General features: G+C 40.9%; 1 protein-coding gene across 3 annotated transcripts in view; it reads left to right on the forward strand.

Moving 5' to 3' along the window:
* rfwd3 (ring finger and WD repeat domain 3) overlaps positions 1–18,007 on the forward strand; it is a 71,792-nt gene that overhangs the window by 26,156 nt on the left and 27,629 nt on the right. For all 3 annotated transcript variants that reach the window (XM_073069743.1, XM_073069744.1, XM_073069745.1), the window contains 3 exons: positions 135–249; positions 12,430–12,652; positions 13,736–13,886. In XM_073069743.1, the coding sequence (XP_072925844.1) occupies positions 135–249; positions 12,430–12,652; positions 13,736–13,886 (489 nt within the window). The remainder of the gene's footprint in view (positions 1–134; positions 250–12,429; positions 12,653–13,735; positions 13,887–18,007) is intronic.

Raw genomic sequence — 18,007 nt, forward strand, 5'->3', positions numbered from 1 at the left:
ATTTGAATAGAATATTTATGAACTTGTGCTCCCTTAAAATCCATTTCATAAAGTTAAAATTTCATTTTTCCTTTTGGATTTCCTTGATGAGTTTTCTTTGTGTCGATCTTTTTCCATTCTGTTCTCTTGGACAGTGATCTGGAAAAGGAGCAAATGTTACGCCAGAAGGCAGAGCTGGAATCTGCACAATGTCGCCTCCAGCTCCAGTTCCTGACAGACGAGTGCTCCAAGTTACGTAAACAGTTGCAGGTCAGACAACTGCAAATCTTCTCTAATCACTTAAAACAAAAGAAAGGTTATTGGTAAATGGATTTACAAAATCTCTTATTTCCAAAAGATAACTACTCTACTTAATACTGTGGAGTTCCAGAGTATTATAGAGGTGATTGGTTCGGGGTGTGTGTAGATTGATTGTGTTTTACTGATAAGAAAGGAGCTGGTATCAGTGAGGTTGTAATTTTCAGTATGTTTCTTGGGAGGTACGTTGTTTGTACCTGTGCATGCCAGTTGCTCTTTTCTGTGTAAATATTTACACACAGTGAGATGATGCATACAATAAATCTGCTTGTGTATAGAAAGGCGAGGCTGGTGTTGTCCAACCAGTAAGAGGCTACTTTGAGCCCCTGATCTCTGCCGGCTTTGTCGAGTGCTGATCATTAGACACTCAGCTGTGTAGTACTGGCATGTGCAATACTTTCAGCCGTCCAGCATCCATGAGGTGTTTGGGGATGCTGGATGTGTGAGAATTGCTTAAAAAAAATTACTGTACACACAGTGACATTCTGTGCATAAATATCTAAATTCAAGAGCTGTCATCTATAAAACTGTAGTAATTCCTAAGTGATTGACAGAGGAATTCATCCAGTGTATGCTGCCATGTTCTTTTGAGTGACTAAATGGTTCAGTGGGTGATATTTTCAGCTAACGTCAAATCATCTCATGGACATCTGGGCAAGGGTCTTAAGTTTTTAAAAAGTCAAAGTAGAGCAAAATTATCAAAAAAAACATTGCTTTTTTGAATTTATGTCCAACAGCTCAAATGGATAATATAAGCACATGCAACTAAACTATATGCTCTAAGTGTCTAACAGCCACACAAGTGCACACAGCTGTGGTAGTTAGAAGCTTCAACAGCAGTGTCCTGTCCCAATTAAGTGGCATGGTGTCCCAAATAAATGAAGTGAATCCTGGCTATTTTCTCAATTAGATTTCGTTCTTTTAAGAGTTTTTTAAAAAACCTACAGCACAATACAAGCCCTTCGGCCCACAAAGTTATGCCGAACATGTCCGTACCTTAAAAATTACTAGGCTTACCTATAGCCCTGTATTTTTCTAAGCTCCATGTACCTATCCAAAAGTTTCTTAAAAGACCCTATCGTATCTGCCTCCACCACTGTTGCTAGCAGCCCATTCCATGCACTCACCACTCTGAGTTAAAAAAAAACTTACCCCTGACACCTCATCTGTACCTACTCCCCAGCACCTTAAACCTGTCTCCTCTTGTGGCAACCATTACAGCCCTGGGAAAAAGCCTCTGACTATCAATGCCTCTCATCATCTTGTACACCTCTATCAGGTCACCTGTCATCCTCCGTCGCTCCCAGGGAGAAAAGGCCGAGTTCACTCAACCTGTTCTCATAAGGCATGCTCCCCAATCCAGGCAACAAGCTTGTAAATCTCCTCTGCACCCTTTCTATGGCTTCCACATTCTTCCTGTAGTGAGGCGACCAGAACTGAGTACAGTACTCTTATGTGGGGTCTGACCAGGGTCCTATATAGCTGCAACATTACCTCTTGGGTCCTAAATTCAATTCCACAATTGATGAAGGCCAATAAACCATATGCCTTCTTAACCACAGAGTTGACCTGCGCAGCTGCTTTGAGTGTCCTATGGACTTGGACCCAAAGATCCCTCTGATCCTCCAACACACAAAATGCTGGTGGAACACAGCAGGCCAGGCAGCATCTATAAGGAGAAGCACTGTCGACGTTCCCTTTCCCATTCTGATATGTCTATCCATGGCCTCCTCTACTGTCAAAATGAAACCAAACTCAGGTTGGAGGAACACCACCTTATATACCAGCTGGGTAGCCTCCAACCTGATGGCATGAACATTGACTTCTCTAACTTCCGTTAATGCCCCTCCTCCCCTTCTTACCCCATCCCTGACATATTTAGTTGTTTGCCTGTTCTCCATCGCCCTCTGGTGATTCCAAAAGCTCTAGCACATCCTCTTTCTTAATATCTATAAGCTCAAGCTTTTCAGTATGTTGCAAGTCATCACTACAATCACCAAGATCCTTTTCCATAGTGAATACTGAAGTAAAGTATTCATTAAGTACCTCTGTTATTTCCTCCGGTTCCATACACACTTCCCCACTGTCACATTTGATAGGTCCTATTCTTTCACGTTTTCCTTAATCCTGCCCGCCAAGGCCTACTCATGGCCCCTTCTGGCTCTCCTGATTTCCTTCTTAAGCTCCTTCCTATTAGCCTTATAATCTTCTAGATCTCTAACATTACCTAGGTCTGTGAACCTTTTGTAAGTTTTTCTTTTCTTCTTGACTAGATTTATTACAGCCTTTGTATACCATGGTTCCTGTACCCTACCATAACGTCCCTGTCTCATTGGAACGTACCTACACAGAACTCCACACAAATATCCCCTGAACATTTGCCACATTTCTTCCGTACTTTTCCCTGAAAACATCTGTTTCCAATTTAAGCTTCCAATTTCCTGCCTGATAGCGTCATAATTCCCTTTACTCCATTTAAATGCTTTTCTAACTTGTCTGTTCCTATCTCTCCAATGCTATTGTAAAGGAGATGGAATTATGAGATAGAATGCTCTCACACTAAGAGATCTGACACCTGACCAGGTTGTTTCCCAACACCAAATCAAGTACAGCCTCTCTTCTTGTAGGCTTATCTACATATTGTGTCAAGAAACCTTCCTGAACACACCTAACAAACTCCACCCCATCTAAACGCCTTGCTCTAGGGAGATGCCAATTGATATTTGGGAAATTAGAATCTCCCATCACAACACCTCTGTTATTATTACACCTTTCCAGGATTTGTTTCACTATCTGCTCCTCGATATCCCTGTTACTATTGGGCGGCCAATAAAAAACACCCAGTAAAGTTATTGATCCCTCCTGTTCCTAGCCTCCACCCATATAGAGACTCCGTAGACAATCCTTCATGGTGTCCTCCTTTTCTACAGCCATGACACTATCTCTGATCAGCAGTCCCACGCCTCCACCTCTTTTGCCTCCCTCCCTGTCCTTTCTGAAACATCAAAAACCCAGCACTTGAAGTAACCATTCCTGTCCCTGAGTCATCCAAGTCTCTGTAATGGCCACCACATCATAGCTCTAAGTACTGATCCATGCTCTAAGCTCATCCGCTTTGTCACCAGCACTCCTCGCGTTAAATTAGACGCATCTCAAACCTTCAGTCTGAGCACATCCCTTCTTTATCACCTGCCTATCCTCCCTCTCGCACTGTCAACAAGCTTTCTATTTGTGTGCCAACCTCCTCTTCCCCACTCTCTTCAGTTTGGTTCCCACCCCCCAACAATTCTAGTTTAAACTCTCCCCAGTAGTCTTAGCAACCTCCCCGCCAGGTTATTAGTCCCCCTGGGATTCAAGTGCAACCCGTCCATTTGGTACAGGTCACACCTGCCCCAAAAGAGGTCCCAATGATCCAGAAATCTGAATCCCTGTCCCCTGCTCCAATCCCTCAGCCACGCATTTATCCTCCACCTCATTCTATTCCTATTCTCACTGTCGCGTGACACAGACAGTAATCCCGAGATGACTACCTTTGCGGTCCTGCTTCTCAACTTCTTTCTTAACTCCCTGTACTTTTTTTTTTTTGAGGACCTCTTCCCTTTTCCTGCCTATGTCATTGGTACCAATATGTACCACACCCTCTGGCTGTTCTCCCTCTCACTGCAGGATATCTTGGACGCGATCCTGGCACCTGGGAGGCAAACTACCATCCGAGTTTCTTTGCTGCATCGACAGAATCGCCTGTCTGACCCCCTAACTATAGAGTCCCCTATCATTACTTCCTTCCACTTCCTTTCCCTACCCTCCTGAGCTACAGGGCCAGACTCTGTGTCAGAGGCACGGCCACTGTTGCTTCCCCCAGGTAGGCTGTCTCCCCCCCCCCCCCCCCCAACAGTACTCAAACAGGAGTACTTATTGTCAAGGGGTACAGCCACAGGGGTACTCTCTAGTACCTGACTCTTCATCTTCCCCTTCCCCTTCCCCCTCCTGACTGTGACCCACTTGTCTGTCTTCCTTGGCCCCAATGTGACCACCTGCCTATAACTCCTCTCTATCACCTCCTCGCTCTCCTTGGCCAGGCGAAGGTCATCAATCTGCATCTCCAGTTCCCTAACTCGGTCCCTCAGGAGCTGCAGCTTGACACGACTGGTGCAGATATGGCCGTCCGGGAGGCTGGGAGACTCCAGGACCTCCCACATCTGACACCAAGCACAGAAAACCGGCCTCACACACACATTTCCTCCTTTCCGTAAATAACACCAGTAAACCTACCTCACCTCATCCCATTACCGCCTAAGCCCATTGAGCTAAAGCCCTATCACTCTGCTGCCTCTCACTCCACTGCCCACTGGATATGGCAGTCTTCTATTTAAACCTTTCGCGCTCTACTGGCTGATGTCACATGCCTGCGTAGTCTTGCCTCTCTTTTACCCTGAGTAGTAAAAAAATCCCTTCACTCTGGAAGTCAGCCGTTCACTCGCTGCCTTCTTGCTCCAAATCAATGACCCAGATGGCTCAGTTAATCGGAATACAACAAAAAAAATCGAATGATTGAACTTGCATGAATGCCAGATCTTCAAGGAAGATGCTACTGCCAATTAGTCTACAACTGATCCTCCTGTGTAAAGGTGTAAATAAAGTAAAAAAGACTTTTCAGAAAAAACTGTTGTGTAGGCTTAGTATTGAATTTTGTAAGTGGCCTAACCTGGGCTTGAGTCATTGTGAGGTTGTGGGAACAGTTCAGTGATGGGGCAAGTGAAGTTGAATGAAGTTATTGTCACTGTTTCAAAAGCTAGATGGTTGAGGGGTAATAACTGTTCCTGAGCCTGGTATTGAGAATCCTGAGGCTCCCCTGTACCACCTTGATGGTAGCAGTGAGAAGAGAGCATGACCTGAGTGGTGGGGTCCCTGATGGATTCTGCTTACTTATGACAACACTCCATGTAAGTGTGCTCAATGGAGGGAGGGCTTTACCATAGGGCCATATCCACTAGTTTTGGTACGATTTACTGTTCAAGCACATTGGTGTTTCCATACCAGGCTGTGATACAGCTGGTTGATATACTCTCTACCACACATCTATAGAAGTTTGTCAAAAGTATAAGATGTCATACCGAATGTTCATAAAGTTCTAAGGAAGTAGAGGCGCTGACGTGATTTCTTCTTAATTGCAATTACATGCTGGGCTCAAGACAGGACCCTTGACATAATAACACCAAGGAATTTAAAGTTGCTGACCATCTGAACCTTTGATCTTCCAATGAGGACTGACTCATGGACCTCTGCTTTCCTCCTCCTGATGTCAATAGTCAGATCCTTGTTCTTGCTGACATTGAGCAAGAGGTTGTTGTCTTGGAATCACTCAGCCAGATTTTCAATCTCCCTCCAAAATGCTGGTTTGACACCACCTTTGATTCAACCAGTGACAGTGATGTCATCAGCAAACTTAAATATGACATTGGAGCTGTGCTTAGACTCACAGTTATAAGTATAAAGTGAATATATCAGGGGAGTTAAGCACACAGCCTTGTACTGCACATGTACTTATGGAGACTGTGGAAGAGATGTTGTTGCCAATCTGAACTGATTGGGGTCTGCAAGTAAGAAAATTGAGGATCCATTTTCACAAGGAGGTATTGAGAACAAGGCCTTAAAGCTTATTGATTAGTTTTGAGGAGATGATGGTATTGAATGCCAAGCTGTAATTGATAAAGGGTATCCTGATGTATGCATCTTTGCTGTACAGAAGTTTCAGGGTATTGTGAAGAGCCATTGAAACAACAAGTGCTGTGGACCTGGTGTGTTAGGCAAATTAGAGTGGATCCAAGTCACTTCTTGGGTAGAAGTTGATGTGTTTTGTAACCAACCTCTGAAAATGCTTCATCACAGTGCAAAGTGTTACCTGCAGTTCTTTTATCAATTAAGCTATATTTGTGAAATTGCACTTGAGATACCCCAATCAGCGGAACACAAGTCAAATTTCCCTAGTGTCTGTAAGAAAATAAATCCTTAGTGTGTCCTGTTTATGCGTTGTGTATCTATGGAAAGTGTTTCTTGAAGATTGCTGCTTCTATTGGATTGTCTCAATGGCTGTAGATACCAATTTTGAATAATCTCTTTGCCATGTGCTCTCATGAGGTACATGCATTTGAAAAGTATAAAGGGAAGTGGAAAATTTTCATTCCCATATTGCCCAGCACAGCCCTACCCTTCCCAGACAATTATGTAGTCAAAAAATTTTCAACCCATGCTAACTTTTGTTTGTGGTTGCAACAGATTGCATTAGGCTATTAATCTTCATAATCAAGACTTAAGCATTAATTGTAAATGTGCTCAATTCAGGACCCAAGTTGAATTTTACCATATTAAATCCCATCTGTTTTGTTAGCCTATTCTCTCTAACCATTGGCAACCAAATAAGCATACTTCCTGACACTTTAATCTAATGCTACCTAACCATCTATAAATGCATGCTCTCTAATGTTACTGTCCGTCCATTCAAGCAAAACAAAATTGAGCAAAAACCATTAGCAATGAGTACAATTCTGAATAGTGGATTGTGGTTAATTGGGACGCATCAGGGCCATTACATTTCAGCCCAATTAAGCAGCTGTCCCAATTAACCAAAGGTTCATGGAAATAGTCAAAGTATTTTTTAAAAAAAAAAGGCAAACTTGTTTAACTAAGTAACAAATTATGTATTTAAATGAAATACAGAGCAAATTAAAATACTATTTCAATATTAGTAGTTGTCCATCATCTGACGATGATAGGAAACCTTTGCAAGAGTGTTTTTAAAGTGGAAAAACCATTGAACTCGGGCAGTTCCACTCTCTCAACCTCTGAAATCCAGGTCCAGTGGTGTGAATTGTCATCACAACTGGGGTAGTCTTTGGTTGTAGTGGATGACCATGACTTATATGCCTTGTCATGCCCTTCCACTCTCTATGGAGTGTTGCAGTGCTAGGGCAGACATGTCCTATTTCACTGGGGTATGAGACTCACCGGCTACCCTCACCTGGTTTAGCCTGCCTGTTGAAGTGGTGTACCGGTATGTGGTCACTATTGCATGCAGACTGCTACTTGGAGCCACTGTGAGAGCTCAATATCTGGTGGCAACTGAAGGTAACATTCAAGATGATTGTCGATACCTTCAAATTCTTCATAGTATCTTGTGAACCTAAGTAGTGAAATCTCACTCCTGGCTGTTTCTGGTGTCGCTAAGTCTGAGTGTTTGAGGGGAAAAAACAGTTCTGATCTCTCACCAATGATCAGTGATAACTCTCTGCTATTTGAACACAAACACATGCAACTAATGCTATTTTTTTAAAAAACTGTTCTGCGCCTGAAGCAAGGTGTAGTGTCTAAAAAGCAGGCAAGTGCAACAGTCACCTGTCCCAATTAAGTGGTATAGGATTCCAAAGGAACAAAGGAAATCACAGCTATTTTCTCAATTAATTTTTGTTTATTCAGAGTTGTCCCAAATAAATGGCTACCGTTCATAACTGATGGACCAATTAACCAGAATCCACTGTGTCTATGGCCATAAAACTACATACCACTTATACCCATCCCAGTGAAGGTCTCTGCCCAAAATGTCGACTCTTTACTCGTTTTCATTGATGCAGCCTGACCTGCTGAGTTCCTCAGTATTTTGTGTGTGTTACCATTCAGGTTAACTAATTCAACATTTACTACCTTGTCAGGGAGCCAAAGTTCACCGCTATCAATGTTGCTGTTCTTTGAAGCCACAGCAAAAGCCTTTGTTCCTATGATCATGCATTTGTTCTTTTTCTACAGCCATGCCATTATCTTAAATTGCCAATGGTCATCCTTTTTTGCTTTTTGGATAATGTTTTGGTATGATGTAAATATTGAAGGACACTTGAGTTCCCAAGTGCTGACTGTGTCACTTTTGAGTCTACTGACCCAAGAGCACTTAAAAACCCTCATTTTGTTCTGTCACAGGAGAGTTTATAGATAGTGCCACTGAAGCCTTTTGTTACTGGAGCAGGTGTTGTCGAAATTTTCAAATACTGACACTTCTGAAAAGGAAAGGTCAAATTGGAGGAAAGGGAAAAGAAGTCATTTTCTACATCCATACCCCTTTCAATGTAAAACTGGAGTGTAAAAATAATAGTAATTTACAATGTTGGAGTTTGTGATTTTTGTTTTATCAGCTAAGGAAGAATTATCCTCAATTAACACACTATAGTATATTCTTGAAGATTACAGCATTTGGTATACATCCATGCTTTAAAATATTCATTTTTGTGATCTGAGCATCACCATCAAGGATGCCATCTATTTTCCATGCCCTTGAAGGTTAACTTCATCTGTGGCAGCCCTTCTGATATCTTAGTGAAATTCGGAGAAAATTATTGCGAGCATTTCTGGGCCCATTGTGTAAGAAAGATGTGAAGACATTGGAGAGGGTATAGAGGAGGTTTACATGAATGAAAGGGTTAGGTTAACGCATAAGGAACTTTTGATGGCTTTGGGCCTGTATTCGCTGGAGTTTAGAAGAATGAGGAGAGAAGCTCATTGGAGCCTGTAGAATATTGAAAAACCTAGATAGAGTGGACATGGAGATGATATTTCCAATAGTGGGAGAGTCTAGAACCAGAGAGCATGGTCTCAGAATAGAAGGGTGTTAGTTTGGAACAAATTATAGCAATTTCTTTAGTCTGACGGTGGTCAATCTGTGTAATTCATTGCTGCAGATAGCTGTAAAGACCAGGTGATTGGGTATATTTAAAGCAGAGTTTGATAGGATAAGAACCTATAAAGCTCTGCTTTAAGTCAAGGTGTTGAAGGTTATGGGGGAGAAGACAGGAAAATGGGGTTGAGACAGGTAATAAATAAGCCATGATGAAATAGCAAAGCATACTCGATGGACTGAATGGCCTAATTCTGCTTCTATGTCTTTATGATCTTAAAGGGTTTTAAGGATTTGGAACTAGTGATGTGCTTCAAGTCAGAATGGTGTGCAGCTTTGAGGACAATTTTCGTGTAATGGTCTTTCCATGTAATAGCTTCCTTTGTCTTTCTTGGTAATAGCATAATCTGGGTGTGTGATTTTCATTATATTTTGTAGATGATACAGACTGCAGCATGTGTCCACTGAGCTATTGTACGCTGGTGGTGAAAGTGTGCCTGTTTAAGGAAGTTGATGGAATGATAATTTCTCCTGGATGGCAACTACTGTTCGTAATTTGTGTGATAGATAAGTAAAAGCCCTGAAGTATCAGAAGGCAAGTTACTTCTGTAGTCTCTGACATGCTGTTCCAGCCGTGGTGTTGCTGTGGCTAGTCTGTTCAGTTTCTGCTCAGTAGGAGAAACTTCTCCGCAGGTTATTGATAGGGTGGGCTTGCAATGATAGAACCACTGAATATTAAGGGTAGTTGGTTGAGACTTGCTCTCACTGACACTTTGTGGAGCAAATTTTTTTTTGTCACTTCTGAACCTCTGCTTGAATGTTGTCTAGGTCTTGCTGATGCTTGTATGTGATATTTCATTTGTGAAGAAGTTGCGAATGGAATTGCACTATTCAGTATTGTTGTATACAATACACAACACTGTACAATATTCAACAAACGTCCTCAGTTCTGACCGTGTGGAAGGAAGGTCATTGAAGGAGTTGTAATTGGTCAAGCCAAGGATGCCATGCTGAGGAACTCCTGCATTGACAGTCTGAGACTGGTAATTTATCTCTGGTACCATATCTGAAGCATTTTCCTTTATCTATGATGTAAGGTGCAATCCCAACCACTGGATTTTATTTCCTTTCCCTGTTGACTTCTGTTATACAAGGGTGCCTTTGTGTTCTTGGTAAAATGCTTTCTTGCTCTCAAGGACAATTGCTGTTATCTTCCCTTTGAAATTCATCTCTTTGGCCCATGTTAAAAGGTCTTGAACATCTCTGACATAAATTTTTTGAAGAACATTTAAAAGCAACTAGTAATTAATCATGTGGTTACAAAACTTCAAAATGAAATGTATTGAAGACTAGATTTCACAAGTTAAATAAAATCATTTGACATAGTAATTCTAAATGCGGTGAAAGGGCATGTCATTGAGTTATCTCTTGAAATCATTGCATCTGCTCCGTTGGGACCGGTTTATTAGGCAGATTCCCCAGTTACCTGCTAAGGAACTGCAGGGGAAATTTTTGGCCAATGAACTCCCAGAAGAGCCTTACGTTAGTGCTTGGTAGTACCAAATTCAATAATTTCAGTAGCAACACACACAAAATGCTGGAGGAAATCAGCAGGCCAGGTAGTGTCTATGGAAATGAATAAACAGTTGACGTTTTGGGCCAAGACCCTTCATCTGGACCTTTAAGGATCCATGTCACAAGCTATCCTTGGAAGCAAATTCAGACGTCAATCTGCTTTCCCTGCTGAAAGGTTGTGTTCAGCCACAGAAAATACAATGTATGCAGTTCTGATTACCACACAACATTAAAGATTAAAATATGTGAGAATAAGGAAGGGATTTGAAGAATGTTGTCGATACTGGAGAATTGTAATGGAGGAAAGGTTAGGCTGGAGTTGCTCTCTTTGCAATAGGAAATGCTGAGGGTCCATTTAACCAAATTGAAATAGATTAAAAAGTGAAAAGGAGGAGTTTTTAGGTTTCAGTGTTGAAGGACCCCAGATTTGACTGAAGTTGCTAGAATCAGTGAGTAGAATATATTTTGAGGTAGGAGGTGGGAAGAGGTTCAAAGAATGATTAAAGTTTTTTTAAAAAAACTAAATTGTATTTAATAGCATGGGAGGGGGTGGGGGAAGAACTCACAGCTACTATTAGCAAACATGACCTGGAACATTACCTGATTGCTGTTTTAAAAAGAACCCTTTTGGTTGACAATATTCTTAGGAGGAAATGTTCCATTTCCTTTTTTTAACTGACCTGGGTGACCAATGACTTCAGACCAATTCCATGTGATTGTCTCTTAAATGCTCTCTGAAATAACTAGGCAAGCCACAGGACATTTACTACTGCCACTAAATTTAAAACAGAGGAGGAATAAAACTTGATGAATCACTTGTTTTGATCATAGTCGTATCACATGGAAACAGACCATTTGGTCCCCCACATCTTTACCTGTTTACACAATCCTACAGTTTCATTTTATTTTCCTTGTATTCCTATTAACTTCTCTCCTCCCTCCCCCCAACCAAACCTTCATTTCTGCACCAGGGTAATTTAGTATTAATGAACTTAATTAATGTATTTTGTAATGTGGGAAATTGGTGTGCCCACATGATCTTGGGGAGGATGTGCATACTCAATACAGATTTGGAGAATGAATCCCAAGTAGCTTGAACTGTGAAGGAGTAACCATGGATGGCTCCTCTGCACTCCCCAAACAGCCCAGTAAACCTAGGGACATGGTGTAATCAGCTTTTATATTTGTGGAGACAGGATTTTAATTTTTGGCTGGTAGGACTCCATGTGGCCTTGCCCATCTGCAACTTGCTTTGAGGAAACTAATGCAAGGAACCAAAAGTTGGGAGAATGGCAGATAACAGGCAGGTTGAATAGAAATACTCCATGGTTACCTTTGGTTCACAGAATGGATATTGTGCACCACTGATCTGACATAGCCCCCTTGCATATTTTTCCATGTAAATGAAGACAAGTATCCTATAATGTTTATCTACCTAGCTTGCTGCTTTTGGGGATGAGTGGAATGCACTGGCAAGATACTATTCATTTCCAATTCTCAGATCAGATTTTTGAATTCATTTTCTTTCAATCATTGTAGTTAAAATGGACAGAGGTACAGCCTGCAATGTTGAAATTTGAATTGCAAATAAGCTGCAGGGCAGAGATTGTTTAGATAGCAGCTCACTGTATGAATTTATGTAGCTTTATTTCCTAAGGATATTTTTGAGTTTTGTTTATGTATTTGCTAATTGTGAAGCTTTGCTTTGAATATCATGAATGTGTTAAATTTAGAATACATATGTAAAGCTGTGTTTTTAAAAAAAATTCTCTGCATTGAGTTCCTGTTGTGTATCTACATCACTAGATACTGAAAGATTTTGATTTCTCTTTGACTCTGGTGGGTGTTTTATGTGGGTGTGGGGCAAATGTGATATTTGGTTTTGACCATCATTGCAGGAGCTGAGATGCCTGATGGCCAAGCACGGTCCAAGTGCTTCACAAGGCCCCTCAAGTTCAAGTAACTCACTGAACATCAGTTCCAGCCAAAGTCAGTGCAAGTACCAGTTTGAAAAAGGCATTATGATTTCACAGAGTGGAAACTGTCGAGTCATGGCTTACTGTGCTTCAATGAGCTGCCTGGTTGTGTCCCAACCTTCTCCTCAAACCAGTCTCCTTCCTGGTAAGTTTCTGAGGGATTTATAAACTTATTGAAGTATTGAGAATTATGCATGTTGCAGTTTGCAATATATAAATAAGCAAGTCTCTTGTTTCAGCTGTAACTGCCTTTCAAACACATCTTATTTTAGCTTTTAATCATTTACTTCCCATAATTTGTGAATTGTTTTGTTACGTTAGTCACTTTTGTATAACTATGTTCTCTACTGCCACGATGAGGTTATTCTCAGGTTGGAGAGGCATCACCTTGTATTCCATCTTTGTAGCTTCCAACTTGATGACATGAACATTGATTTCTCTAACTTCAAGTGATTTCTCCCCCCCCCCCCATCTCCTTTTTATCTACCTATCTCTTCTCTCTGGTACCCCTTCTCCTTCACTTTCTCTCATGGTCTACTCTCCTGTCAGAATTCTTTTTCAGCCCTTTACCTTTTCCATCACCTCCCAGCTTCTCACTTCATTGCATCTCCCCCCCACCCCACCTGGTTTCACCAATCACTTGCTAGCTTGTACACGTTCCCCTCTTTTCCCTCCCTACTCCCAACTTCTTATTCTGGCTTTTTTCCACCACTCACCCTCCTTTTTCTGTCAGCCCAAAATGTTGAACGTTTATTCCCCTCCGTTACTGTTGCTTGACGAGCTGTATTCCTCTAGCACTTTGTGTTGCTCTGGATTTCCAGCATCAGCAGAATCTTTTGTCTTTAGCTTCTCTCTTGGTGCACCAAAGCATCTGACTATTTTGAGGATCTTCCTTTATGATGACGTTTATCAGTGTGCAAGGAGGTAGCACACCAAAAAATTAGCATATAATACAAACAATTGTGATCAATTAACTTTTCACCCAGCTTGTGATCACATTTTCAGTATATGGGTGTCATAAATGCGGTGTTTCTCATCTATCAGCAACGTCTTTCTCTTGCATAGTTTGGCTCGCAGAATTGACCTGTTCTGGATCATAGATTTGTTTTCAAATTAGGTAAGGAGGACATGAAGCTTTGTTTGCTCTTAAATCTTTTGCATTGCAAGTCAAAATCCTGTGATTACACATTTTTCCACCAAGCCTCATCTTTTCTCATTTGTCTTACAGGGTGTGGTGTTAAGAAGATCAGTGCAGTGAACTTCCGCAGTACCCAGTATATTCCAATCCATTCCAAACAGATTAGAGGCTTGGCATTCAGTGATCGACTTGACAGTGTTCTCTTATCTGCTTCACTAGATACCACTGTCAAATTAACCAGGTAAATGGTTAATGGACTGCAGTACCCCTTATGATGGGAGTAAAACATTGGCAAAATGTTACTAGCATTGTTGCAGCACCCAGATGAGTTATGTTTGTCATGGATGGTCTCTACTGCCTCTTGTTGAAACTTTTTTTTATTTTTAAATTTTTTTATTAGTTTTTCAAAACATTTTACAAATTAAAAACCCCAAATCCCAATGAGGAGCATTAATACAGTGCAAAATTAAGCATACAATAACAATATGCTACAAAGGAAGAGAATTTAACAAAAAAGCACCTAAATTAAAGACAAGTGAGCTTAGTGTCCTCCCCAAGCCCCACAACACAAGAAAAAAACAACAACAACTCCAGACCGACCACAACACAATATAGAGAGTATAAGTCAGGACAGTCAAACTCCCAGACTGAATACACTTAGCAACAGAGGATAATAATGCCTACTACCAGAAAAAAAAAGGGAGCTGAAAGCAAGGGACCGAAAAGAAGAAAAAAAAAGAAAAGAAAACCCTAGTCAAGAGGAAGGTTATGAAAGTACTCGATAAAAGGTCCCCAGACCTTATGGAACTTTAGATCCGAATTAAGAACTGAATAATGAATTTTTTCGAGGTTCAAGCAGGCCATAATGTCGTTAAGCCATTGCGCATGAGTGGGCGGGGCAACATCTCTCCATCTAAGGAGGATCGAGCGTCTAGCCAGGAGAGAGGCAAAGGATAGTATTCTGCATTTGGTCGGACCCAGACATAAATCTGTCTCGCCCCAAAAACCGAACAGAGCAATTAAGGGGTTTTGTTCTAGGTGCTGATTCAGAATACCCGATAATGTAGTGAAGACATCTTTCCAGAATTTCTCCAAGCTAGGACAGAACCAGTACATATGGATGAGAGAGGCCACGCCCCTCTTGCATTTATCACAGAGCGAACTAATGCCAGGGTAGAATCGAGATAGTTTAGATTTAGACATATGGGCTCTATGAACAATCTTAAACTGTAAAAGGCAATGGCGAGCACAAAGATAGGTTGAGTTAACCGATTTGAGAACTGAGTCCCAGCTCTCCTCGGATAAGGAGATATTTAAATCCTGCTCCCAGGCCGTTTTAATTTTATCCACAGGGGCCCGTCGTAAGGCTGCTAGTTTATCTCGGATAATTGATATTAAACCTTTACCTAGTGGATTAATGGAAAGAAATAGGTCCATAGCATTTTTCGCAGGCATTTCAGGAAAGTTAGGAATTAAAGGAGCAATAAAGTGTCAGATTTGGAGATATCTGAAAAAATGAGCGTTAGGCAGGTTGAACTTAACAGAGAGCTGCTGAAAAGAAGCGAAGCGATTATCAATGAAAAGATCTTCAAAATGTCTAATGCCCTTCCTATACCAAACATGGAATGCTGAATCGTACGTAGTGGGTAAAAAAAGGTGATTATGTGCGACAGGGCTAGAAATGGAAAACCCCTGGAAACCATAGCATTTCCTGAACTGAGCCCATATACGCAAAGTGTGTCTAACAAGAGGATTAGCTATTGATCTGGGCAGACTACTAGGGAGTGCAGAGCCAAGAAGTGCAGAGATAGATAATTCTTTAGTGGAGCTCAACTCCATTGCCACCCAGTTAGGGCACTCGGGTTGGCCGTGGAAGAAAGACCAGAAGGTAGCGCAACGTATATTAGCTGCCCAATAATATAAGCGAAAGTTAGATAAAGCCATGCCACCCTCTTTTTTAGATTTTTGGAGTTGGATTTTATTAATTCTAGAGCGCTTATTCTGCCACAGATATGACAAAATAATAGAGTCTAAGGAATAAAAATTGGGATAGATTGAAATAAGTATAAAAATTTGGGGAGAACATACATTTTAACAACATTAATACGACCTACCAAAGACATAGATAGAGGTGACCATTGTACCAGACTCTGTTTTATAGCATATGAAAGATTGACAAAGTTTTCACGAAAGAGATCTTTAAACTTCCTTGTGACTGTAATTCAAGGATAAGTAAATTGATTATGGACTACTTTAAAAGGGAGATCACGAAATATTAGTTCTTGTGCTTCTTTATTAATTGGGAAAAGTTCACTCTTATGTAAATTAAGTTTATAGCCAGAGATCTGGCTAAACTGGTCAAGAAGTGAAAACATTAGAGGTAAGGGTGTAGACAGATTTGAGAGAAAGAGTAAAAAGTCATCAGCATAGAGAGAAACTTTATGCTCAACACCTCCTCTCCAAATCCCGGTCAATTCAGGACAATTTCGAAATGCTATCGCCAGAGGTTCTATAGCCAAATCAAAGAGAAAGGGACTTAAGGGGCATCCCTGACGGGTGCCACGTTTGAGATTAAATACTTGGGATTTCTGAAAATTAGTTAAAACAGAAGCAGTAGGACACAGGTACAGCAATTGGATCCAAGAGATGAAACTTTGGCCGAGGTCAAATTTTTCTAAGACTGCAAAAAGGTAGTTCCACTCTATACGATCAAATGCTTTCTCCGCATCGAGGGAAATAACACATTCAGGTGTCCCAGTTGGAGCTGAGTATAAGATATTAAATAGACGCCGAATGTTTAAAAAAAGGGAGACGGTTTTTAATAAAGCCTGTTTGGTCATCAGAGATAATGGAGGGAATAACTGTTTCTAATCTATGAGCCAACACTTTAGCTAAGATCTTTACATCAACATTGAGCAGAGAGATCGGCCTGTACGAGGAACACTCTGTTGGGTCTTTGCCCTTTTTTAAAAGAAGAATAATAGGTGCCTCATTGAAAGAGGGTGGCAATTTGCCGTAATTAAACGCTTCAGATAATACTGAAAGTAACTGAGGAGAAAGAAGTGAAGAGAATGATTTATAAAATTCTACAGGGAACCCATCAGGTCCAGGAGATTTCCCTGAGGACAGTGCAGAAATTGCAAAAGATATTTCTTCTGATGATATAGGCGCATTGAGTTTGGCTTTGAAATCAGATGAAAGTGAGGGGATATTCAGATTCTGTAAAAATTGATCCACAGAGATATTGTCATTCAGAGATTCAGAGGAATAAAGCTGAGAATAAAAATTTTTAAATGTGTCATTAATTTCTAAATGATCCGATGTAAAGTCTCCGTTCTCCTTCCGGATCTTTGTAATATGTTGTTTGGCTTTGGAACGCCTCAGCTGATTGGCTAGGAATTTACCAGACTTATCCCCATGAATGTAAAAGCGACTCTTGCTTTCGAGAAGTTGGCGTTCGACAGGTTGAGTGGACAGAAGGTTAAATTTAGTTTGGAGTTCAACGCGCTTCTTGTATAATTCAGGGTTCTTAGTTTGGGCGTATATTTGATCCAAATCTTTAATCTGGTTAATGAGGTCTGATTGATCTGCACGGGATCGTCTGTTGAGATTTGCTGTGTAAGAGATTATTTGACCCCTCAGATATGCTTTCATGGCATCCCAGACAATCTGGGATGGCACTTCAGGTGATGTATTAGTGTTAAAATAAAAGGTTATCTAATCCTTAATAAATTTTACAAAATCATCATCCGATAATAAAGTTGAATCAAACCGCCAGTGTTTATTCCTCTGAAGGAGACCAGGAAAGTTCAGAGAGAGGGTAATTGGGGCATGGTCAGAAATCAGTATACTCTGATAGTCACAAGAGTGGGCAAATGGGATAAGTTGGTTATCGAGTAAGAAATAGTCAATTCTAGTGAAGGTGTGGTGAACATGTGAGAAAAAAGAATAATCTCTCTCCGTAGGATGGAGGAAACGCCATATATCAGAGATGCCAAAATTAGAGAGAAACGATTGGATATCTAAGGCAGATTTAGTAGGTGATCTGGTAACAGAGGACGATCGATCCAGTTTAGGATCCAACCAACAGTTGAAGTCACCACCCAGTATAAGAGAGTATGAGTTTAAGTCTGGTAGTGAGGGGAAAAAACCGTTCAAAAAAGTTAACATCCTCAAAATTGGGGGCATACAGGTTTGCTAGTGCAATTTCAGTGTTATATAGTTTACCAGAAACAATAATAAAACGGCCATTTGTATCAGATATTTTATTATGGAGTTCAAAAGGAATATTTGAGTTAATAAGAATGGAGACTTCCCTAGCTTTAGCGGCAAAGGATGAATGAAAATGCTGACCCGCCCTCT

Source organism: Hemitrygon akajei, chromosome 17, assembly GCF_048418815.1.
Source record: "Hemitrygon akajei chromosome 17, sHemAka1.3, whole genome shotgun sequence".
NCBI classification, from domain to species: Eukaryota; Metazoa; Chordata; class Chondrichthyes; order Myliobatiformes; family Dasyatidae; genus Hemitrygon; species Hemitrygon akajei.